The sequence below is a fragment of the Panulirus ornatus genome, chromosome 50, assembly GCF_036320965.1.
Source record: "Panulirus ornatus isolate Po-2019 chromosome 50, ASM3632096v1, whole genome shotgun sequence".
Taxonomy (NCBI): Eukaryota; Metazoa; Arthropoda; class Malacostraca; order Decapoda; family Palinuridae; genus Panulirus; species Panulirus ornatus.
The window spans coordinates 28,227,143-28,253,269 of record NC_092273.1 but is presented as its reverse complement, the minus strand read 5'-3'; the positions used below and the strand labels follow the sequence as shown (position 1 = coordinate 28,253,269).

General features: G+C 46.1%; 1 protein-coding gene across 1 annotated transcript; it reads left to right on the top strand.

Annotated features, from left to right (window-relative positions):
* Window positions 1-23,195, top strand: LOC139764431 (chitin deacetylase 7-like). Its single transcript, XM_071690982.1, has 10 exons — window positions 1-106; window positions 3,750-3,854; window positions 4,852-4,961; window positions 5,387-5,503; window positions 5,718-6,016; window positions 14,177-14,297; window positions 14,636-14,806; window positions 15,264-15,379; window positions 16,221-16,391; window positions 21,728-23,195. The coding sequence occupies exons 1-10, from the start codon at window positions 1-3 to the stop codon at window positions 22,026-22,028; spliced, it is 1,617 nt and encodes a 538-aa protein (XP_071547083.1). The 3' UTR covers window positions 22,029-23,195.
* Window positions 23,196-26,127: the final 2,932 nt, after the last annotated feature.

Sequence of the window (26,127 nt, the reverse complement as noted above, 5' to 3'; positions counted from 1 at the left end):
ATGGGCTGCACACTTCACGCCTCCTCCCTACTGCAGCAGCACCAGCAGCAGGAAGCAGGGGTCGCGACCAACACCATCCACGGAAAGTGTCGCATCCTGGCCATGGGTGAGCCGGGGGACATGGCTCTCTCTCTCTCTCTCTCTCTCTCTCTCTCTCTCTCTCTCTTGCCCTCCCGTTCCTCAAGCCGACGCCGCCACCTGGACCTGGATGTTGACGACTTCACGCCGTCCGGAGAGGCCCCTCGGTCTCCCCGCGTTATCAGCAGCTGGGGTGATAAGCACCCCAACCCCAGGATCACATGACCTACCCGAGGGGATTTAGGACCAAACTGGCCGTTAATCCAGTGTGGCTTACGCCCTCGTAATTTGTCACAGCCTGATGTTGGGAGAGAGAGAGAGAGAGAGAGAGAGAGAGAGAGAGAGAGAGAGAGAGAGAGAGAGAGAGAGAGAGAGAGAGAGAGAGAGAGAGAGATTTCAAGGGCGATAAGCATCCTTTGAATGATAAGAAAGAGCTTTATGTCCCAAATCTCTCTCTCTCTCTCTCTCTCTCTCTCTCTCTCTCTCTCTCTCTCTCTCTCTCTCTCTCACTCCCCAGGTTAACCCTCTCACAATCAACCCCCTCTCACAATCAACCCCCTCTCACAATCAACCCCCTCTCACAATCAACCCCCTCTCACAATCAACCCCCTCTCACATTCATCACTGTCGCAGATACCACAGATAATCAGTATATCTTTTTCCTCGTCAAAAAAAAAAAAGATAAAAATTTTGTCGTCTGCCAACGCGACACGCTGGAGCGACTGACCGAGGCGGCTTCACTGAACACATTCCGTTCAAACATGTTTCCTACGTAATATATTACCATGACCCGGCGACCACTGGGCGGACGGAGTGACGTCACGGCCCTGGGGGGGGGGGCAGGGATTTGTACCGACGTCCCGGGTCTTCGTGGGTTCCCCCAGCAGGAGGAGGAGGAGGAGGTTCCTGAAGCGGCCGTGTCTGGCGGCCATAAAAGTCTCCACACAAGAGCTTAACTCGTCCAATTACCCACACAGCCGCCCATCACCCCTGCTGATAACACTCTTATCAATAATGGAGGTAGCAAGGTAATCATAAACAACTAAATAACAATATGAATAATAATGATAATGATAATAATAATAATAATAATAATAATAATAATAATAATAATAATAATAATAATAATAATAATAATAATAATAATAATAATGATAATAGTAATGATAATGATAATAATGATGATTATGATAATGGTAATGATAATGATAATGATAATAATGATAATAATATTAGTGATAATAATATTTATGATATAAATGATCATAAAGTAATAATAATTCCTTTAATAATAATAATCATTATAATGATAAAGTAATACTAATACTACTAATAACGGTAATGATAATAATTTCTCTTCGATAGGCTTTACATCACAAAACAAGCCATATACATACACACACACACACAGACCCTATTATAAGTAAGTGAAGTGTCCCTCAGCAAGTGATCAAAAGTTCCTAACACGCATCAGAAGGCTCAGCAAGAAGACTTAACACTGTATCAATGGACTTTCTGTACTTGGAGATTCGTATAGCCACTGGGCTCTGCGGAGGATGGAATGCTGTATAAAACTGAGTCTTGGTATTGTGTGCTTTCTTGTCTTTCACACCTGTTTTCCGTGTCCCGCGTCAGCGAGAAAGCTCCAGAAAAAGAGGAAGAAAAGGCCTCATTCATTTAGAGCCAATCTTTAGCTGTGATGTCCACTGACAGTACGTCGGTTCCTGTATACTACACCGTTCCAGTTCATTCTATCCCGTGCACGCCTTTCACCCTCCTGCATGTTCAGGCCTCGACCACTCAAAATCTTCTTCACTCTATCCTTTCATCTCTAATTCGGTCACTCTCTTCTTCTATCCTCAATTTCTCATACATGTATCTTCTTTGTCAACCTCGCCTCACTTATTTTCTAAAAAAATCGAGACCATTTCAACATACCCTCTTTATCTCTCTCAGCCACACTCTTCTTACAACCACACATCTGTCAAACATTATCATAGGCCATTTCATATCCAACACATCCCATGTTCCTCCGTACACTCTCATGCCTCGCATCCACACACAACCGCTGGGGCCACCATAACTTCAAAAATACCCATCTTCGCCCTCCCAGTTAGTGACCCTCTTCCCACTCATTCCTCAGTGTTTCGAGGACCTTCGCCCCCTCATCCACCTAAAGAATCGCCTCAGATTCCATGGCTCCATTCACTAACCACGTCCATTTCTAGGTATCTATAACACTCCTCCAAGTTTTCTGCATTCAAACTGACACCATATCTAACCTCTATCTTTGTACTGCTAATAACCTAACCTTCACTCACTTTACTCATAACTTTCTCCTTTCAAATACTCTCCCAAACTCACCTACGAACTTTTACAATTTCTTACTCGATTCTGCCACCAGCGCCGTCATCAGTAAACGACAATTACTCATCTCCCACCTCAACAACCCTGCATACCTGCCCTTCTCTCTAGACCTCTTGCATTTATCTCCCTGACCATCCCATCCATAAATAGATTAAACAGCCATGGTGACATTACAAACCCCTGCCTCAGATCGACCTTTACCTTAAACCACTCACTCTCCTCTCTTCCTACTCGCACATGGGCCTTACTCTCTTGATAAAAGCTCATCACTGTTTTTAATAGCCTTTCTCCCACAGCATATATTCGTAACACCTTCCACAAGGCATCTCTATTTACCACTGGCATATGCTTTCTTCAAATCCATAGATGCCATTTACAAATCCATCTGTTTCTTTATCACACATATTCATCAAAGCAAACATCTGATTCACACATCCTTTACCATTACTGAAATCACACTATTCCTCTCCAGGCTGATGCTCTATACATTCTTCATTTTTATGCTAAAGGCTCCAATCATGGACAAAAGTCAACATTAAGGCTAGGCCTTAATTGAAATATAGAGGATTTTGAAAGGGAAAGAGGAGAGACAAGGGAAAGCATTTTCGAATTATGAATGTGAAAAACCTGTCTTTTACATTGTGTCAGGTAATAGTTTTTGGGAAAGACATGAGAACGTAGAGCGTTCCAAAGCTTCAAGGTGCAGGGAAAGAAACAGTTTTCAGAACGGCCCATCTTTGAGTTGCCAACAGCCACACAGTAATCACGTGACGCAGCAGCGTGCCGAGTGTTGCTTGGTATAGCTAATGGAGGTGCACGCAAGCAGCCAGCTCTTAGGAGCAAAAACCAAAGTAATACCTAGTGGAGAGGGAAAGTGAACCAACATTGCAGCGTAGGGCAAGGGGGCCAAATCTGGAAGTCAGCATAAGAGACTTTATAAGTCAGACCGTCTGTGACTCAACTCTGTCAAGAGGTAGAACCACCCCAGATGTGAGAGCAGTACTTAGAACAAGGACGAATCAATTCCTTGTATAAACGAAGCAGCTGTTCAAGAGAAAAAAAGTTTCGACGTCTAAAAAGGACACCCAGCTTCTTAGAGGCAGACTTAGCTATACCCGTATGTGGGGTTTCCGAGAAAGAGAGGATGTTACAGTGATACCAAGCATATTCACTGAGTTAAGAGGTGGAATTACAGAACCTTCAAAAGAGTGACAAGAGCTGTGAGGAGTTTTCTATAGAGAGATGAGTAGAAACTGAGTCTTGGAGACAATAAACTTAACTAGATTACGTCTACCTCCACTGAGATATCCTGCCCAAGCGTGAGTCTACTGAGGAGACTGTAACAAGTCGAGATGCAAATCGACTGAGAGAAGAGGGAGCAGAATTGAAGCATGTGGATAAATGCAACGGTGAGTCGTCAACGTATGAGTGCATTGGACTACTTGTGGATGGGGATCCATTCATACACTGAAAATCCCAATTAAACATTCAACAACACAGTCACCACCTTTCTTAAGAAATTCAACGCGATTGCCATACATTCCCGCTGTCTTGCCACATTTCATCTTACGCAGTGGTTTCACCACCTCTTCTCTTTTCACCAAGCCACTTGGCTTGACTCTCTCACTTCCCATACTGCCCCCGACCCAAACACCCTACATCTGCCATCCTAACATCAAACACATTCAACAGCCCTTCAAAATACTCACTCCATCTCCTCTTCATCTCGTCCCTGCCTGTTACCATTTCCTTAATTATCTATGAAACAAGTCGTCTGATCATAACCACCCGAGGGAGGGAGCCTCACTGTTCGTCGTAGCGTTTGGAGGAGCCTTACTGTTCCCACTGGGGATGGCTGAGCCTCATTCTCCTTCATGGGATTGAGAAGCCTCATTGACCCTCATTGGTGTAGCCTCTCTGTTCCTTTTGAGAGATTGTAGTACTATGTTCCTCACAGGGAAGAGCAGAGCCTCAGTGTTCCTCATGATTAAGGTAGTGCTTTGATTATTCTCATGGGGATGGTAAAGACTCATTGTTTCTCATGGGGGATGGTGGAGACTCACTGTTCCTTATGTGGATGGTGAAGCCTCACTGCTACTTATGGGGGATGATGGAGCCTCAATGTTCCTTATGGGGACAATGGAGCCATATTGCTCCCTATGGGGTATTGTGGAACCCCAGTTTCTTCGTAGGGTTGATGGTGGAGCCTCATTGTTCCACATGCGGGTTGGTGGAGCTTCAATGCTCCTCTCGGGGAATGGTGTAGCCTCACTATATCCCCACGGGGAATGGTGTAGCCTCACTATATCCTCACGGGGAATGGTGTAGCCTCACTATATCCCCACGGGGAATGGTGTAGCCTCACTATATCCTCATGGCAGATGATGGTGTCATATTCTTCCTCAGCGATGGACAGGCTGGAGTTCGAGGCGAGACGTCGATCCTTCCAGGGTGGGTCGAGCGGACTTGATGTGTACAGGACACATGTGAACCTGACTGACTCCTGCGAGGGATTCGTGAAACGTTAATACACCTGATAACAAACGTTCGGAAACGTTTTCCATGCTGTTTACCTTTGGCCCAGCCTAGAAACATCGTTCACATGAGCCATCAATTAAATGTGGCACTAAAATGTTCTCTGTCATTACATGTATGCCAGTGGAAGAGCCTACTCGTGCTCACAGAAATGGCTTTGGCATTGGCGCGTCTAAATTCGCCTCTCATTACCTAAGACATGGTCTTCCTCGGGGAAACTGTACACAGAGATGAGGCAATGGGTATATGCAGTTGTTCCTCGAAGCACTTATCGTAATGGTGAAAAACCTCTCGAGCTTATCAAGATCCAGATTAGGCAACTAAACTCCATCCCCCCCCCCCCCCCCCCCCCCCCCAAGGCCCCAATAAGGTATATAAAGGCGACCTCAGCCCTCCTCTGTCCCAGTGGTCGATGTTCCCTCGTAAGATGTGGACGTCTGAAGGTTCCCCGCTGCTACTGGCTCTGGTGGCACTGCTCGCCATTACTACCCCTGCTTTCTCTGCCCCTGCTGAGGTCACTCAGGTAAGGCCACTGATGCGTACGTCGCCTCCCTACTCCCCTTCATTTTTCCCAACTCGAAGACCTCCCTATCTCCACCCTGAGGGTTGAAGCCAGACAAAAGACCTCCAACATCTTCGTTGTGATCGTCTCCCATTTCACTACCCTAACCTGCTGGTGACTGTGACGTGCCCCAGCGGCCGCGCCCTCTGATACAGAGCCTTTTCCTTCTTCGTAGGACGAGGAACCTGAGGAATGTAAACAGGATGAGAACTGCTTCTTGCCCGACTGCCTGTGTGGCTCGGTCCACCACCCAGGCGACATCCCGCTGGAGCAGGTGCCGCAGTTCGTGGTGCTCTCCTTCGACGACGCCATCACCAAGGACAACTACGATTTCTACCTGCGCTTCAAGAACATCAAGAACCCGAACAAGTGCCGTATCACCATGACCTTCTTCGTGTCTCATCTCTACACCAACTACTCCATGGTCAACGAGCTGCATCGCCTCGGACACGAGATCGCGCTCCACTCCGTCACGTGAGTCCTCAACTGCTTCACTGCAGGTCTCATTGATTCATTCCCTGTCTCAGTGGTTCATAATCAGCCTTCACGGTATCAACCACTCTAACTGCTTCATTCTTGGTCTCATTGTCTCATTCACGTCAGTTCTGACTGCCTGATTCCCCAGTAGTGGCTCATTTAACTGCTCTACCATCAACTTCTCTGTTTATCTTCACTGTTCAAGAAGTCTCAAATAACCAGAGCTTTGGGGTAGTTTTTGTCGTATGTCGAAGTGTAACGGAGAGATACATCGTTTCTGGTTAGTATCTTTATACTTCATATATATGAACATATGCCTTCACCTTCCCGTCTCAGAAGCCCTTTCTATGGCGCCTCCACACCTCTCAGGAAGTCATTTACGTCCTTCGCGAGGGATCACAGATCAAGAAGTGTGATCTAATAGTGTGTGTGTGTGTGTGTGTGTGTGTGTGTGTGTGTGTGTGTGTGTGTGTGTGTGTGTACAGGACAGGAAAAAGCGTTCAGTGGCTCCAGTGAGGAAGCTGCAAGTGGCATTTGTGGGTCTGGAGAAAGCACATGAGGAGGTTGGTAGAGCTGAGGATGGTGCTTTCGAGAGTGAGGCGTGGCTGCGAGTAAGAGGAGATGAGGGTAAGTGGTGGCTCTTGGTGAAGGTGGATCTGTATCAAAGGTAAGTTATGTCACCATGGCTGTTTAATCCTAGGTGAAAAGGTAGATAGATACGAGAGTTCTGGAGAGAGGGAGAAGTGGAAGATGCCATGGGCTGGGGGTGAAGTGCGAATCCGTTGCTGTTTGTAGGTGACACGGAGTGGATTTGGCAGCGGATGGAACTATGGAAGCGAAAGTGAGTCTCAGGGTGGGGGAGGGGGCGAAGGTTCTGGGAGCGTTGAAGAATGTTTGGAAGGCGAGAACATTATCTCGGAAAGCAAAAATGGGTATGTTTCGCTCCTTCCCCCACCCTATGATTCACTTCCGCTTCCATGGTTCCATCCGCTGCCAAATCCAATCCCAGATATCTAAAACATTTCACTTTCTCCAGTTTTTCTCCATTCAAACTTACCTCTCAATTGACTTGTCCCTCATCTCTACTCTACCTAATAACCTTGCTCTTATTCACATTTACTCTAAGCTTTCTTCTTTCACACACTTTACCAAACTCAGTCAACAGCTTCTGCAGTTTCGCACCCGAATCAGCCACCAGCGCTGTATCATCAGCGAACACAATAAGTGACTCACTTCCCAAGCTCTCTCATCCACAACAGACTGCATACTTGCCCCCCTTTCCAAAACTCTTGCATTCACCTCCCTAACAACCCAATCCATAAACAAATTAAACAACCATGGAGACATCACACACCCCTGCCGCAAACCTAAATTTACTGAGAACCAATCACTTTCTTCTCTTCCTACACGTACACATGCATTACATCCTCGATAAAAACTTTTCACTGCTTCTAACAACTTGCCTCCCACACCATATATTCTTAATACCTTCCACAGAGCATCTCTATCAACTCTATCATATGCCTTCTCCAGATTCATAAATGCTACATACAAAGCCATTTGCTTTTATAAGAATTTCTCGCATACATTCTTCAAAGCAAAACACCTGATCCACACATCCTCTACCACTTCTGAAACCACACTGCTCTTCCCCAATCTGATGCTCTGTACATGCCTTCACCCTCTCAATCAATACCCTCCCATATAATTTACCAGGAATACTCAGAAAACTTATACCTGTGTAATTTGAGCACTCACTCTTATCCCCTTTGCCTTTGTACAATGGCACTATGCAAGCATTCCTCCAATCCTCAGGCACCTCACCATGAGTCATACATACATTAAATAACCTTACCAACCAGTCAACAATACAGTCACCCCCTCTTTTAATACATTCCACTGCAATACCATCTCCAAACCCAAAATTTAATGATACTCTCTCACCCCAACTCTCATTTGCCCTCTTTTTCTCCTCTAGCACCTTTCTCTTGACCTCCTGCCTCTTTCTTTTCTACATCTCCAAGTCAAGTCTTGACTAAGTCTTGACCTCTTAAGTCTTTTATACATCTCCTACTCATTTGCATTATTTCCCTACAAAAATCGTCCAAATGCCTCTCTCTTCTCTTTCACTAATAATCTTACTTCTTCATCCCACCCTTTCTAATCTGCCTATCTCCTACGCTTCTCATGCCACAAGCATCTCTTGCGCAAACTATCACTGCTTCCCTAAATACATCCCATTCTTCCCCCTCTCCCCTTACGTCTTTTGTTCTCACCTTTTTCCAATCTGTACTCAGTCTCTCCTGGTACTTCCTCACACAAGTCTCCTTCCCAAGCTCACTTACTCTCACCACCCTCTTCACTCCAACATTCACTCTTCTTTTCTGAAAACCTCTACAAATCTTCACCTTCGCCTCCACAAGATAATGATCGGACATCCCTCCAGTTGCACCTCTCAGCACATTAACATCCATAGATACACACACACACACACACACATATATATATATATATATATATATATATATATATATGGGGAAGAGCAGTGTGGTTTCAGAAGTGGTAGAGGATGTGCGGATCAGGTGTTTGCTTTGAAGAATGTATGTGAGAAATACTTAGAAAAGCAAATGGATTTGTATGTAGCATTTATGGATCTGGAGAAAGCATATGATAGAGTTGATAGAGATGCTCTGTGGAAGGTATTAAGAACATATGGTGTGGGAGGCAAGTTGTTAGAAGCAGTGAAAAGTTTTTATCGAGGATGTAAGGCATGTGTACGTGTAGGAAGAGAGGAAAGTGATTGGTTCTCAGTGAATGTAGGTTTGCGGCAGGGGTGTGTGATGTCTCCATGGTTGTTTAATTTGTTTATGGATGGGGTTGTCAAGGAGGTGAATGCAAGAGTTTTGGAAAGAGGGGCAAGTATGAAGTCTGTTGGGGATGAGAGAGCTTGGGAAGTGAGTCAGTTGTTGTTCGCTGATGGTACAGCGCTGGTGGCTGATTCATGTGAGAAACTGCAGAAGCTGGTGACTGAGTTTGGTGAAGTGTGTGAAAGAAGAAAGTTAAGAGTAAATGTGAATAAGAGCAAGGTAATTAGGTACAGTAGGGTTGAGGGTCAAGTCAATTGGGAGGTAAGTTTGAATGGAGAAAAACTGGAGGAAGTAAAGTGTTTTAGATATCTGGGAGTGGATCTGGCAGCGGATGGAACCATGGAAGCGGAAGTGGATCATAGGGTGGGGGAGGGGCGAAAATGCTGGGAGCCTTGAAGAATGTGTGGAAGTCGAGAACATTATCTCAGAAAGCAAAAATGGGTATGTTTGAAGGAATAGTGGTTCCAACAATGTTGTATGGTTGCGAGGCGTGGCTATGATAGATTTGTGCGCAGGAGGATGGATTTGCTGGAAATGAGATGTTTGAGGACAATGTGTGGTGTGAGGTGGTTTGATCGAGTAAGTAACGTAAGGTAAGAGAGATGTGTGGAAATAAAAAGAGCGTGGTTGAGAGAGCAGAAGAGGTGTTTTGAAATGGTTTGGGCACAGGAGAGAATGAGTGAGGAAAGATTGACCAAGAGGATATATGTGTCGGAGTGGAGGGAACGAGGAGAAGTGGGAGAGCAAATGGAGGTGGAAAGATGGAGTGAAAAAGATTTGTGTGATCGGGCCTGAACATGCAGGAGGGTGAAAGGAGGGCAAAGGAATAGAGTGAATTGGATCGATGTGGTATACCGGGGGACGTGCTGTCAGTGGCACTTGAAGCATTCCTAAGTCCAGTGCAACCTCACCATGAGTCATACATACATTAAATAACCTTACCAACCAGTCAACAATACAGTCACCCCCCTCTTTTAATACATTCCACTGCAATACCATCTCCAAACCCAAAATTTAATGATACTCTCTCACCCCAACTCTCATTTGCCCTCTTTTTCTCCTCTAGCACCTTTCTCTTGACCTCCTGCCTCTTTCTTTTCTACATCTCCAAGTCAAGTCTTGACTAAGTCTTGACCTCTTAAGTCTTTTATACATCTCCTACTCATTTGCATTATTTCCCTACAAAAATCGTCCAAATGCCTCTCTCTTCTCTTTCACTAATAATCTTACTTCTTCATCCCACCCTTTCTAATCTGCCTATCTCCTACGCTTCTCATGCCACAAGCATCTCTTGCGCAAACTATCACTGCTTCCCTAAATACATCCCATTCTTCCCCCTCTCCCCTTACGTCTTTTGTTCTCACCTTTTTCCAATCTGTACTCAGTCTCTCCTGGTACTTCCTCACACAAGTCTCCTTCCCAAGCTCACTTACTCTCACCACCCTCTTCACTCCAACATTCACTCTTCTTTTCTGAAAACCTCTACAAATCTTCACCTTCGCCTCCACAAGATAATGATCGGACATCCCTCCAGTTGCACCTCTCAGCACATTAACATCCATAGATACACACACACACACACACACATATATATATATATATATATATATATATATATATATGGGGAAGAGCAGTGTGGTTTCAGAAGTGGTAGAGGATGTGCGGATCAGGTGTTTGCTTTGAAGAATGTATGTGAGAAATACTTAGAAAAGCAAATGGATTTGTATGTAGCATTTATGGATCTGGAGAAAGCATATGATAGAGTTGATAGAGATGCTCTGTGGAAGGTATTAAGAACATATGGTGTGGGAGGCAAGTTGTTAGAAGCAGTGAAAAGTTTTTATCGAGGATGTAAGGCATGTGTACGTGTAGGAAGAGAGGAAAGTGATTGGTTCTCAGTGAATGTAGGTTTGCGGCAGGGGTGTGTGATGTCTCCATGGTTGTTTAATTTGTTTATGGATGGGGTTGTCAAGGAGGTGAATGCAAGAGTTTTGGAAAGAGGGGCAAGTATGAAGTCTGTTGGGGATGAGAGAGCTTGGGAAGTGAGTCAGTTGTTGTTCGCTGATGGTACAGCGCTGGTGGCTGATTCATGTGAGAAACTGCAGAAGCTGGTGACTGAGTTTGGTGAAGTGTGTGAAAGAAGAAAGTTAAGAGTAAATGTGAATAAGAGCAAGGTAATTAGGTACAGTAGGGTTGAGGGTCAAGTCAATTGGGAGGTAAGTTTGAATGGAGAAAAACTGGAGGAAGTAAAGTGTTTTAGATATCTGGGAGTGGATCTGGCAGCGGATGGAACCATGGAAGCGGAAGTGGATCATAGGGTGGGGGAGGGGCGAAAATGCTGGGAGCCTTGAAGAATGTGTGGAAGTCGAGAACATTATCTCAGAAAGCAAAAATGGGTATGTTTGAAGGAATAGTGGTTCCAACAATGTTGTATGGTTGCGAGGCGTGGGCTATGGATAGATTTGTGCGCAGGAGGATGGATTTGCTGGAAATGAGATGTTTGAGGACAATGTGTGGTGTGAGGTGGTTTGATCGAGTAAGTAACGTAAGGGTAAGAGAGATGTGTGGAAATAAAAAGAGCGTGGTTGAGAGAGCAGAAGAGGGTGTTTTGAAATGGTTTGGGCACATGGAGAGAATGAGTGAGGAAAGATTGACCAAGAGGATATATGTGTCGGAGGTGGAGGGAACGAGGAGAAGTGGGAGAGCAAATTGGAGGTGGAAAGATGGAGTGAAAAAGATTTTGTGTGATCGGGGCCTGAACATGCAGGAGGGTGAAAGGAGGGCAAGGAATAGAGTGAATTGGATCGATGTGGTATACCGGGGTTGACGTGCTGTCAGTGGATTGAATCAGGGCATGTGAAGCGTCTGGGGTAAACCATGGAAAACTGTGTAGGTATGTATATTTGCGTGTGTGGACGTATGTATATACTACATGTGTATGGGGGTGGGTTGGGCCATTTCTTTCGTATGTTTCCTTGCGCTACCTCGCAAACGCGGGAGACAGCGACAAAGCAAAAAAAAAATGTATATATATATATATATATATATATATATATATATATATATATATATATATATATATATATATATATATATATGGTATTGCAGTGGAATTTATTAAAAAAGGGGGTGACTATTGTTGACTGGTTGGTAAGGTTATTTAATGTATGTATGACTCATGGTGAGGTGCCTGAGGATTGGCGGAATGCGTGCATAGTGCCATTGTACAAAGGCAAAGGGGATAAGAGTGAGTGCTCAAATTACAGAGGTATAAGTTTGTTGAGTATTCCTGGCAAATTATATGGGAGGGTATTGATTGAGAGGGTGAAGGCATGTACAGAGCATCAGATTGGGGAAGAGCAGTGTGGTTTCAGAAGTTTGTAGAGGATGTGTGGATCAGGTGTTTGCTTTGAAGAATGTATGTGAGAAATACTTAGAAAAGCAAATGGATTTGTATGTAGCATTTATGGATCTGGAGAAGGCATATGATAGAGTTGATAGAGATGCTCTGTGGAAGGTATTAAGAATATATGGTGTGGGAGGCAAGTTGTTAGAAGCAGTGAAAAGTTTTTATCGAGGATGTAAGGCATGTGTACGTGTAGGAAGAGAGGAAAGTGATTGGTTCTCAGTGAATGTAGGTTTGCCGCAGGGGTGTGTGATGTCTCCATGGTTGTTTAATTTGTTTATGGATGGGGTTGTTAGGGAGGTGAATGCAAGAGTTTTGGAAAGAGGGGCAAGTATGAAGTCTGTTGGGGATGAGAGAGCTTGGGAAGTGAGTCAGTTGTTGTTCGCTGATGATACAGCGCTGGTGGCTGATTCATGTGAGAAACTGCAGAAGCTGGTGACTGAGTTTGGTAAAGTGTGTGAAAGAAGAAAGTTAAGAGTAAATGTGAATAAGAGCAAGGTTATTAGGTACAGTAGGGTTGAGGGTCAATTCAATTGGGAGGTGAGTTTGAATGGAGAAAAACTGGAGGAAGTGAAGTGTTTTAGATATGTGGGAGTGGATCTGGCAGCGGATGGAACCATGGAAGCGGAAGTGGATCATAGGGTGGGGGAGGGGGCGAAAATTCTGGGAGCCTTGAAGAATGTGTGGAAGTCGAGAACATTATCTCGGAAAGCAAAAATGGGTATGTTTGAAGGAATAGTGGTTCCAACAATGTTGTATGGTTGCGAGGCGTGGACTATGGATAGAGTTGTGCGCAGGAGGATGGATGTGCTGGAAATGAGATGTTTGAGGACAATGTGTGGTGTGAGGTGGTTTGATCGAGTAAGTAACGTAAGGGTAAGAGAGATGTGTGGAAATAAAAAGAGCGTGGTTGAGAGAGCAGAAGTGGGTGTTTTGAAATGGTTTGGTCACATGGAGAGAATGAGTGAGGAAAGATTGACCAAGAGGATATATGTGTCGGAGGTGGAGGGAACGAGGAGAAGAGGGAGACCAAATTGGAGGTGGAAAGATGGAGTGAAAAAGCTTTTGTGTGATCCGGGCCTGAACATGCAGGAGGGTGAAAGGAGGGCAAAGAATAGAGTGAATTGGAGCGATGTGGTATATCGGGGTTGACGTGCTGTCAGTGGATTGAATCAAGGCATGTGTATGGGGGTGGGTTGGGCCATTTCTTTCGTCTGTTTCCTTGCGCTACCTCGCAAACGCGGGAGACAGCGGCAAAAAAAAAAAAATAAAAATATATATATATATATATATATATATATATATATATATGATTGTTCGTTTGTGTGTGTGTGTCTGTGTGTGTGTGTGTGTGTTCGTTTTACCGGGCTCCGCCTGCATGTGGTCATCTCAGGCAAGGTTCATGGGACCTCTCACTTCAGAAGGGTCCAACACTACCCAGCTACAGGTTACGGTGGGCCACCACTGCTCGTGAGCTGCTGGCTTCCCACAGCGTATCTCTGGCTCATAATCCCACTATAGATTCGGGATAACTTTACCGTCTGAGTGTTGAGTTACCTGCCACTAGAATCCCATCCCATTTTGACCCAATATTTCACATTTCGTCCCAGCTTAATGATAGATGCGGACCAGATAGATGACCCTTCTATGAGGTCAACACCTGTTTGCAGAGGTCATGTACACCCTCATACACCTGCCAGGTGCTAAACCTCCTCGACCAGGTCATCTTTCTCCTCCCTCCCACGTCTACCAGTCCCACCTCAACCAATCTACCTTCACTCAAACGCCCCACCGACCAGCCCCCTACCCATTAGTCTCCCTCCACCCCCACTCACCCACCCTAAACCCACCACTAACGAAGGACCCACCTCCCCCGCCCACCAGACACAAGAGCGACGTCCAGAACTACTGGCGTCCGGCCAACGAGAGCGTCTGGCAGCGGGAGATGGATGACGTCAGAGATATCATCGTCGAGAACGCCAAAATCCCCAGGAACGACCTCAAGGTACGACCAACACACACACACACACACACACACACACACACACACACACACACACACACACACAATACCAATGGCTAGCGATGCACTCCACCAATCGAACGGTCCCAGTTCGAATCCTGGACAGGGTGGGTCTACCTGGCTCTCCCAGATAACCCCTCTGGGGCTGGACGATGAATGGGTACCTAGTGCGTGTGTACATAGGTACACACACACACACACACACACACACACACACACACACACATACACACATACACACACACACACACACACACACACATGTACACGAAGCCATGAGGAGGGGCAGCTTATCTCATTGTGGTGCTGTTCTGAGGCAGGGTTGGCGCGCGCCCTTCCTGGAGGTGGGAGGTAACGAGATGTTCACGGCCCTGAGCGAGGCGGGCCTCACCTACGACTCCTCCTGGCCCACACTGGAGTACACCAACTGGCACGGCGCCAACCCCAAGGGTGCCCTGTGGCCCTACACCCTGGACTACCCGAGCATCCAAGTGAGTGTTGGATCCCTTGCCTCTTATCCTCCTCCTCCTATCCCTCTCCCAGATACCTTATCTGGCCTCTTATCCTCCTCCTTCCATCCCTCTTCCAGATACCTTATCTGGCCTCTTATCCTCCTCCTTCCATCCCTCTCCCAGATACCTTATCTCACCTGCCCCGCCCGGGCGACCAGCGGGGCCCCTTGGACGATAGGGCTTGTAAAGCACCTCAGATACCCTCTGGGCCTTCGAGTCCTCCTCGAGATAAAGAAAACTCGTCCTTATACCGTAAAGGAAAGAATCCAGTGCCTCTCTGGAGGTCAGAGTACGTTCACCACATGAAAAGATGAATATATTCTCCCTCTTCTGATACTGCCGGTATATAATCCCTCCCCTGACAGCAGTCAGCGAAGAAGATTCTCCAAAATGAACTGTTTTTTTTTCGTTTCTTCTCCTCTCCTTCTTCTGCCAGGACTGTCAGCTGGGACGGTGCCCCTCGAAGAAGTTCAAAGGCCAGTGGGTCATGCCCATGGTGGATTTGAACGACAACACTGGGGAGGCCTGCGCGATGCTGGACACCTGCAGGAGGTAACGTCTCCTGGCCACTTGTAACCCCCGCTGAGCTCGACCCGTCCACATACAACCTCCTATAACCCCACCAACAACATAGGTCACACACGACCATTCTTCAACCCTACGTGACCTCGACTGCTCACACTTGACCATTTATAAATCACATCTGACCCATGAACCCGAGTGCCACTCGACTTGCGTAAATGACCTCGGTATAAACAACACACTTATCGAATACCATTGCAGTGGTCGTCCATGAGTATATCCTCCTAAATACAATGAAAATATACCCATCAGATATAATTGTGGGAGGGGGGGCGGGCTTTCCATCCATATATATCTCCAACATTGGTAATCATGGTATGTTTTAGGTATAACCATGGGTAAATACTTAGTTTGTTCAAGGTAGTCTACTATAACTCATCCTAAGTATAACTTAACATATAAGCACAGTATAACGATAACTCCAGCATACCCTGGTTATCATGGGACTGTATATTAATTTCAGAGCATCTTAGAGTATAACTAAACTAAATTCTCAGTGTGAAGAAATCTGGGATCATAAGAGTATAACCATAGATGGAAAATAATCGGTTATACCCCCAGTGAAGGCATGATAAAGTGTTGATATATCTTAGGCTGGTCTAAATATAAGAAAAATATAACCTACCCAGAGCATAATCCTGGTATGCCCTAAATATAACGGAGGTATATTGTGAGTATAACCTGAACCTTTTGAATGGGTGTAATATATCGCTAGCCCAAGTATAGTCTAGATGTAATATAACCAAATGGAAGGTGTAGCCTTAGCCTGCTCCCCAGTATAACCCAGAGTATATCATGCGTATACCCGCAGCCTGGATGACGAACTCCTGACCAACCCCGACGCCGTTTTCTACTTCCTGAAGAGGAACTTCAACATCAACTACCTCAACAACAAGGCGCCCTACGGTCTCTACGTCCACCACTCCTGGTTCTACGAGGGCACCTTGAACAACTCAGACGCCCGGATGGAGGGCTACACCAGGTGAGCCACTGTCTGGCAGGGGCACTTGGAGAGGGAAGCCCCTAGGGATAAGATGGTGGGGGTTCCTGACGAATGCGCTGAAGGGAGAAGATGGCGGGGGTTCCTGACGGAAGCGCTGAAGGGATAAGATGGTGGGGGTTCCTGACGGATGCGCTGAAGGGAGAAGATGGCGGGGGTTCCTGACGGAAGCGCTGAAGGGGGAAGATGGTGGGTGTTCCTGACGGAAGCGCTGAAGGAGGAAGATGGTGAGGGGTTCCTGACGGAAGCGCTGAAGGGAGAAGATGGTGAGGGGTTCCTGACGGAAGCGCTGAAGGAGGAAGATGGTGGGGGTTCCTGACGGAAGCGCTGAAGGAGGAAGATGGTGGGTGTTCCTGACGGAAGCGCTGAAGGGGGAAGATAGTGGGGGGTTCCTGACGGAAGCGCTGAAGGAGGAAGATGGTGAGGGGTTCCTGACGGAAGCGCTGAAGGAGGAAGATGGTGGGGGTTCCTGACGGAAGCGCTGAAGGAGGAAGATGGTGAGGGGTTTCTGACGGAAGCGCTGAAGGAGGAAGATGGTGAGGGGTTTCTGACGGAAGCGCTGAAGGAGGAAGATGGTGAGGGGTTTCTGACGGAAGCGCTGAAGGAGGAAGTGGAAGCCAAGGGGTTATGGATCTGTGAGAGGCGTGGTCGGTGTCAGAGATGGACCTTTCCCCTCAAAGACCTGTTCCGAAGAGACATTCCAAGTGTGGCAAACTCTGACCTTGATCTCTCTGGGTATGGTGGGGTGACCTTTTGACCTTCGTCAGGTCAAAGGCCAGACCATCAGAATCCTAGAGTCGCGCCCTTGTGATGAAGGAGTTGACTCGCCTCTCGAGTATGATGTCTTTGTCTGGGTTGCATTTTGGGGTCGTAAAGTACTCTAACTTCAGGTTTAGAAAAAGATTTCTTCATGTTGTGTGCATTTACCATGACTACATTTCTTTCATCCCATTCATCCACCATTCTTACACTATAAAAGTCCTTTTTTCATATCTTTCGTAAAAGGTTTCTTGCTTGATTTCATGTTATATCCTCCGGTTGTTCTATCCCCACAAAAGAATTGTTCACTGTCTACGTCTGTTCTGAAAATATAAAGCCTTCATCCATTCTCTTTGTGCTACTTTGGCTGTGGTGACCAAACCTGAGTGACATGTTCTACTTCTGTCCCTATGTAAGATGTGAACAGCTTGGTCTCCTTAACTGTTCTCCTAAGGTCGAACTCTGGTGACAGGTTAAGGACAATGTTAACTCCCAAGTCTTTCTCACACAGATCCCTTCAGCTTATTGCCTGCTAGATCATAATAATGTCGAGGCTTTATCTCCCTGTGTTCCATTCTCATTACAGCTATTTGGGATGAACTTCATCAACCAAATATCAGACCAGATTTGGAGTTTGTCAAGGTCCCCTTGTAAGGTGATGCAATCCTCCATGCTTTTCCACTTCACTCGTGATCTCGGGGTCATCTGCAAACATATTCAGGAGTCTATACCTTCACGCACGTCATTTTCATAGATCAAGAAAGAGTAGCGGTGCCAAAACAGAACCTTGCAGCAATCCACCGGTGACATCACCTCATTTTCCAAAGGCTCCTTTGTCTCCTTCTACGAAGAAAACCAGTCCACTGAAGGATTCCGCCTTTTTCTTTCTGTCTGGTGATCCAGCTTCTTAATTAGCCTGTCATGTAAGATAGTGTCAAATGCTTTCTAGTAGTCCAGATACAAACATCCAACCAGCCTTCCCTTTTGTTTAGCTAAGGCGAAGCTTACACTCTCGTGGAAATCTAAGAGATTCGTTACACATGACTTTCTTTACCTGATACATTGATGTCTCTCATTTAGGGAATTTCTCCTCTGTATAATGTCATCCATCTGCTTCCTGATCATCTTTTCCAGTACCTTACAGGCCACACTCGTCAGGGAGACTGGCTCAGCGCCACTACCCAGTCTCCATTCTTATATACTGGTATTTCGTTTGCCCTTTTCCATTTCCTTTGCACTCTGCCTCTCTCCAGCGACATCTGGAGTAGTATTTCATCAGGTTTATCTAGCGTATCTGCACACATCGTCAACACATATGGTTGGATATCATCAGGTCCATGAGCTCTGAGTGGATCAAGACATTTTAGTATTCTGTTACTGTCTTTTCTAGACATCCCGATGCTTTTCAAAATCTCCTCCTCGTTCCATCTTACTGGTGTTAGGTCTACAATGTCTTCCAGTATGAAAACACCCTTGAACGTGTTGTACATCTCCACACATATATACCTGCATCATCCTCTACATTTTCTCTGTATCCCTTACCTTGATCACCTGCCCTTAAACTGACAATTTACTTCTGACGAATTTATGGGAATGTTAGGATTCTTTTTCCTTTGTCGACAATAGTCTTTTCAAAGTTTGTTTGTTCCTCCCTTCTTATCCTGGTATACTTGTCCCTTACCTTCTTATACCTATATCGCCTATATCTTCACTGTACATCTCAAAGAGGCCATCAGCAACTGAAGGGTGGGCCGTTTTGATAAATGTTTCTTTCCCTACACGTCGAAGCTTTGGAACTCTCCACCTTCTCATGTCTTTCTCAATAACAATGACCTGGCGCATTTCAAAAGACAGGTCTTTTACTTCCTCCAAAATTCGTAAATACTTTCCCATAACTTTTCTTTTTACATTTAATAATTCTCTCTATATTTCAATTAAGTCCTGGCCTTGATGTGGACTTCTGTCCGTGACTGGAGCCTTCAGCCTAAAAAAAAACTTCCCTCTGTATTTGAGGCTACAGTTACCCATGTTCCTGCTCCTTCACTGTAAATTTCACAGACCCTCTCAACACATGCATTGGTTCCTTCCTGACCACTGAATTCCATTTCTCAGTCTATGTTGCCATAGAAATTGGTGAGGTTTGTGGAGTGTCTACGATTGTATCTACTCTTTGGGTCTTATCACGTCTCTTACCTCTTAATGTCGCTATTTACCACATAATCAAACGTTATGTCCTGTGGAGAACACTACACTACACCTGTCGTGGTCACCACTACACCTGTCATGCTGACTACTACACCTGTCGTGGTGACCACTACACATGTTGTGGTAACCACTACACCTGTCGTGGTGACCACTACACCTGTTGTGGTGACCACTACACCTGTTGTGGTGACTACTACACCTGTCGTGGTGACCACTACACCTGTTGTGGTGACCACTACACCTGTTGTGGTGACCACTACACCTGTCGTGGTGACCACTACACCTGTTGTGGTGACCACTACACCTGTTGTGGTGACCACTACACCTGTTGTGGTGACCACTACACCTGTCGTGGTGACCACTACACCTGTTGTGGTGACCACTACACCTGTTGTGGTGACCACTACACCTGTTGTGGTGACCACTACACCTGTCGTGGTGACCACTACACCTGTTATGGTGACCACTACACCTGTTATGGTGACCACCACACCTGTTGTGGTGACCACTACACCTGTCGTGGTGACCACTACACCTGTTGTGGTGACCACTACACCTGTTATGGTGACCACTACACCTGTTGTGGTGACCACTACACCTGTTATGGTGACCACTACACCTGTTGTGGTAACCACTACACCTGTCGTGGTGACCACTACACCTGTTGTGGTGACCACTACACCTGTTGTGGTGACTACTACACCTGTCGTGGTGACCACTACACCTGTTGTGGTGACCACTACACCTGTTGTGGTGACCACTACACCTGTCGTGGTGACCACTACACCTGTTGTGGTGACCACTACACCTGTTGTGGTGACCACTACACCTGTTGTGGTGACCACTACACCTGTCGTGGTGACCACTACACCTGTTGTGGTGACCACTACACCTGTTGTGGTGACCACTACACCTGTTGTGGTGACCACTACACCTGTCGTGGTGACCACTACACCTGTTATGGTGACCACTACACCTGTTATGGTGACCACCACACCTGTTGTGGTGACCACTACACCTGTCGTGGTGACCACTACACCTGTTGTGGTGACCACTACACCTGTTATGGTGACCACTACACCTGTTGTGGTGACCACTACACCTGTTATGGTGACCACTACACCTGTCGTGGTGACTACTACACCTGTCGTGGTGACCACTACACCTGTTATGGTGACCACTACACCTGTTATGGTGACCACTACACCTGTTATGGTGACCACTACACCTGTTATGGTGACCACTACACCTGTCGTGGTGACTACTACACCTGTCGTGGTGACCACTACACCTGTTGTGGTGACAACTACACCTGTTATGGTGACCACTACACCTGTTATGGTGACCACTACACCTGTTATGGTGACCACTACACCTGTTATGGTGACCACTACACCTGTTATGGTGACCACTACACCTGTTATGGTGACCACTACACCTGTTATGGTGACCACTACACCTGTCGTGGTGACCACTACACCTGTTATGGTGACCACTACACCTGTTGTGGTGACCACTACACCTGTTGTGGTGACCACTACACCTGTCGTGGTGACCACTACACCTGTTATGGTGACCACTACACCTGTTATGGTGACCACTACACCTGTTATGGTGACCACTACACCTGTTGTGGTGACCACTACACCTGTTATGGTGACCACTACACCTGTTGTGGTGACCACTACACCTGTTGTGGTGACCACTACACCTGTCGTGGTGACCACTACACCTGTTATGGTGACCACTACACCTGTTATGGTGACCACTACACCTGTTGTGGTGACCACTACACCTGTCGTGGTGACCACTACACCTGTTATGGTGACCACTACACCTGTTATGGTGACCACTACACCTGTTATGGTGACCACTACACCTGTTATGGTGACCACTACACCTGTTATGGTGACCACTACACCTGTTGTGGTGACCACTACACCTGTTGTGGTGACCACTACACCTGTCGTGGTGACCACTACACCTGTTATGGTGACCACTACACCTGTTATGGTGACCACTACACCTGTCGTGGTGACTACTACACCTGTCGTGGTGACCACTACACCTGTTGTGGTGACCACTACACCTGTTATGGTGACCACTACACCTGTTATGGTGACCACTACACCTGTTATGGTGACCACTACACCTGTTATGGTGACCACTACACCTGTCGTGGTGACTACTACACCTGTCGTGGTGACCACTACACCTGTTGTGGTGACCACTACACCTGTCGTGGTGACCACTACACCTGTTATGGTGACCACTACACCTGTTATGGTGACCACTACACCTGTTATGGTGACCACTACACCTGTCGTGGTGACTACTACATCCCACCTTCACAGGTTCCTGGAGTGGTTGAGCGTCATGGACGACGTGTACGTGGTGTCGCTGGACCGGGTGCTGGAGTGGGTGAGGAACCCCGTGCCCCTGTCCGAGATCAACACCATCGACGCCTTCCGCTGCCAGGTCTTCGACCCGGAGACCACCTGCCCGGACGTGGACGAGAACACCTTCACCCAGACGAACAACCTTCCCTACGGCCTCCGGGAGGTTATCATGGCTACCTGCACCCGACCCAAGCCGGAGTTCTACCCCTGGCTCTACAACCCGTACGGCACCGAAGACATAGTTCCGGATTCGTAACTGACCGGTTCTCTGACCATCGGAGCCGTGAGTAACCGGTCCCCGGGCCACTGGAAACCATGAGTGTCCGGTTCTCTGACCATCGGAACCATGAGTGATCGGTTCTCTGACCACCGGAAACCATGAGTGTCCGGTTCTCTAACCACCGGAACCGTGAGTGTCCTCTGATCGAGACTGCTTCGGTCGACGCTTCGAACTCTGTGGCCGCTGGCAACTCTCAAACAATTCACATTTTCTTTCCGATGTAAATAGACTTTGAGTTTTACTGTGTTTTGTGAGTTTATGAGGAGTCTATAAGAACATATTGGTTATGTAGTGAATGTAGGAGGAAATATTACCTACAACTAGAGGGTTGTGATTTGATTATATAGTTTGGGAAGATAATGAACTGAATTACAAGATTGGTTTTACCACGTTGAAGTTTTGGTCCTCTTGTTTCCTTTCGTCAAATCTCTCTCTCTCCACACACACACACACACACACACACACACACACACACACACACACATATATACATGTATATTCATATTTATTAATTCATTATACTTTGTAGCTGTCTCCCGCGTTAGCGAGGTAGCGCAAGGAAACAGACGAAAGAATAGCCCAACCCACCCACATACACATGTATATACATACTCGTCCACACACGCACATATACATACCTATACATTTCAACGTATACATACATATACATACACAGACATATACATATATACACATATACATAATTCATACTTGCTGCCCTTATTCATTACCATCGCCACCCCGCCACACATGAAAGGACACCCTCCTTCCCCCGCACGTGCGCGAGGTAGCGCTAGGAAAAGACAACAAGGGCCACATTCGTTCACACTCAGTCTCGCCGTTATGCATAATGCACCGAAACCACATCTCCCTTTCCACATCCAGGCCTCAGAAAACTTTCCAGACCCTTCGCATGCCCTGGTTTAATCCATCGACAGCACGTCGACCCCGGTATACCATATCGTTTCAATTCACTCTATTCCTTGCACGCCTTTCACGCTCCTGCATGTTTAGGCCCTGATCGCTCAAAATCTTTTTCACTCCATGCTTCCACCTCCAATTTGGTCTCCCACTTCTCGTTTCCTCCACCTCTGACACATATATCCTATTTGTCAATCTTTCCTCACTCATTTTCTCCATGTGCTCTCACAACCACACTTTTTATTACCACACATCTCTCTTACCCTTTCATTACTTACTCGATCAAACCAACTTACACATCTCATTTCCAACACATCTACCCTTCTACACGCAACCCAATCCATAGCCCACGCCTCGCAACCATACAACATTGTTGGAAACACTATTCCTTCAAACATACCCATTTTTGCTCTCCGAGATAATGTTCTCGACTTCCACACATTCTTCAAAGCTAGGACGCCATTTGGTAAACATGTGATTGTCTTTTAAAGCTATTTATAAGTACTGGATTAGGCTGTGATTCGGTGGAGCAGCCAGGTGGAAGGTGAATGTTTTATTACGCCCATCTAGGGGGACAAGGTTTTGACCTGAAAATAAGTTTTGTGGCCACTTGGGCTTGTGCAGACTGTGGTATAATGTTTGTCCAGGCAACTGCGAGGTACCTCTCTCCTTCTGACACACAGTGGTGTGGGGCTAGGGTGGGGCTGAGATTCCTTACCCTGTGACGTCCCTATATTAGATATTATACATGATACATGTTCTGTGATGTTGGGGTATGACTGAAGGGGTGACACAGCTTGTTGCAAAGGTACATTACTGCGCCACTGGCAGGCTGGAAAGCATGTTAAGCTACTAATCAATTCTTTTGATCTTCAAGGAACGAACAGAACTCTGCATTAATGGGATCGAGTCGAAGGTGTTACAGAGAAGTGGAGGGATTACAAGAGATGGGAAATGGAGGAGAATGAAACTGGTCCATCTTGATGAGGTAAAGGGCTACGAAAAGGACCATCGCGTTCTATTCTCTGGGTTAGGATCGATAGGGCTGGAATTGTGTAACCTTATCTGCAGGTCTGTTCAGAATACATTTAACTTCTGTGAGATCGCTCTTATCAACACACAATTAAGCAGTTAATCATATCTTACAAAGTTATCTTCAACATTTTTCTTTTCTCAGTGACTGCAAGTCAGCAACGAGATTAGGAAAGCCAAAGAAAAATGATATGGACGTCAGATTACAAACCTCTTGGTACAGAGAAGAGTCGACCTTTCCAAATCATGAACCAAAACCCTGAAAAATTGATCGGTCAGTGACGCTAGATGATGATGCATTAGCAGAATAAATTAATGCACTTTTCTTTAAAATCTGCAGTCGTATAGCCCACGTACCCATCAGCAGAAGCGAACACTGTTACCCCAGCCTTGGGATGTATCCAGACGTTTGGGTAAACTCAGGACATATATGTCAACATCCACTTAAGTTACCCATCCACACAATAATAATACCAATATCTAAGAAACATAAAGTTTCCTCAGTTGATAATCTCAGACCGATGAGCCTGACTCTAACCTTTTCGTAAGGTTTTCGAGAACTTTGTCGTCCCAGAAAATAATGTCTGACATCAGGCCTATTATCAACCCTAGACGATTTGGGAACATAGACTCCTCCATGACTCACTATCTCGTGCGACTCGTTCATGAAATGCCGTCTGATCTTGACAAACCAGGGAAAAAAGAATTTCATTTATTATGTATAATATTAGCGAAGTCTTCGACCTAATAGACCATTGTGGCGAGTCACCACTTAGGGATGGGATTAAAGGCCTTCCTACTTAGATAGTTTGTTGAATCTCTTCAGAACCATTATCAAATAGTACGTAACCCCTTTGGACGTATGAGTAGTGGTAGCTATACCTCCTGTGGAGCCCCTCAGGCAACTCTCTAGGATCCTATCAACTTCATTGGAGCTGAACAACACATGGGAAAACGCCTGAAGTACGTAGACGACCTCACCAGGTATAAAATATGCTCAGTAGAACACCTTCCTGAGGAGGACACAACTTAGGAGCAGTACACACCAGCATTAGTAAGGAACATGTCGCTAAACAACGGTAAATCCCAAGTTATGCATATATCTAAAGCTAAGAAAAAAAAGACCCACTAGTTTTACCGTGTAACCAGAGGGAACACCAGCATTCCAGTGGTCAACGGTTGTACACTGTTAGGAGTCGCCATAAAGTCTGACCTGACCTGGGCTGAACACACGAGTGATATCACATCACGAGCATCTAGACTCGTTTACATGCTACACATGCTGAAGAAGTACAATGCCACATCCGATCAACTTACGAAGGGTCTGCTCAGTGACGGCAGGCACAGAGACCTCCTACCTCCTCTCCACAGTGAGGTGAGCACAAGAACAACACGGGGTAGTGACCGACTCCAACCGTTCACATGTGGAGCACGTCTACAAGGGTCGTGTATCCCATGTGACAGGATTCATCAATTCTATTGGTCTGTAAAGTTGTGACAGTGAGAAAGAAAGTATTGGACGTCTCTTCTTAAATCATTTTGATTTATCTGTTTGTTATAAACCATGTTGTTCTCTGTCATGGGAGATGACGCCCTGAGCAACCTTACCTAGATCACTTTTGTGAGAAGTACAAGTTAGCCGTGCGGTGGGTACGTTCCGCGGGAGCTTATATAGATGCTGAATCGGTCCTGAAACTATTTGTGTTCGAGGAATGTAAGGACGGTCTACCCCGTGATGTACGGCAGTACGTAATAACTAAATCAGCGAAGGATTTTGAGGAGGCTGGGAAACTAGCAGATGAGTACATGTTAGATGTCAAGCTTGACGCGGGCAGGCGTTCAAAGGGATACGACGGCAGAGAGAGGACCAATGATTATGTAATCCCACCTGAATCTGCTACCTTGCCGATAACTCATGAAAGTAAGGGGAAATACTCCAACAGAGTTAAGAGTTGTTTTTATTGTGGCAAGGCTGGGCACCAGGTGAGGGATTGCTGGGCTCGAGTGAAGGAATTTAGAGATTCTACCAAGAGTAGACCGGTGAATCTCGTCTCAACTTTAGGGCCACTTAGTAAAGTAGGTGAGGCTGTCCCTGCTCTTAGGAAAAAGAGGGGTTGCGAGA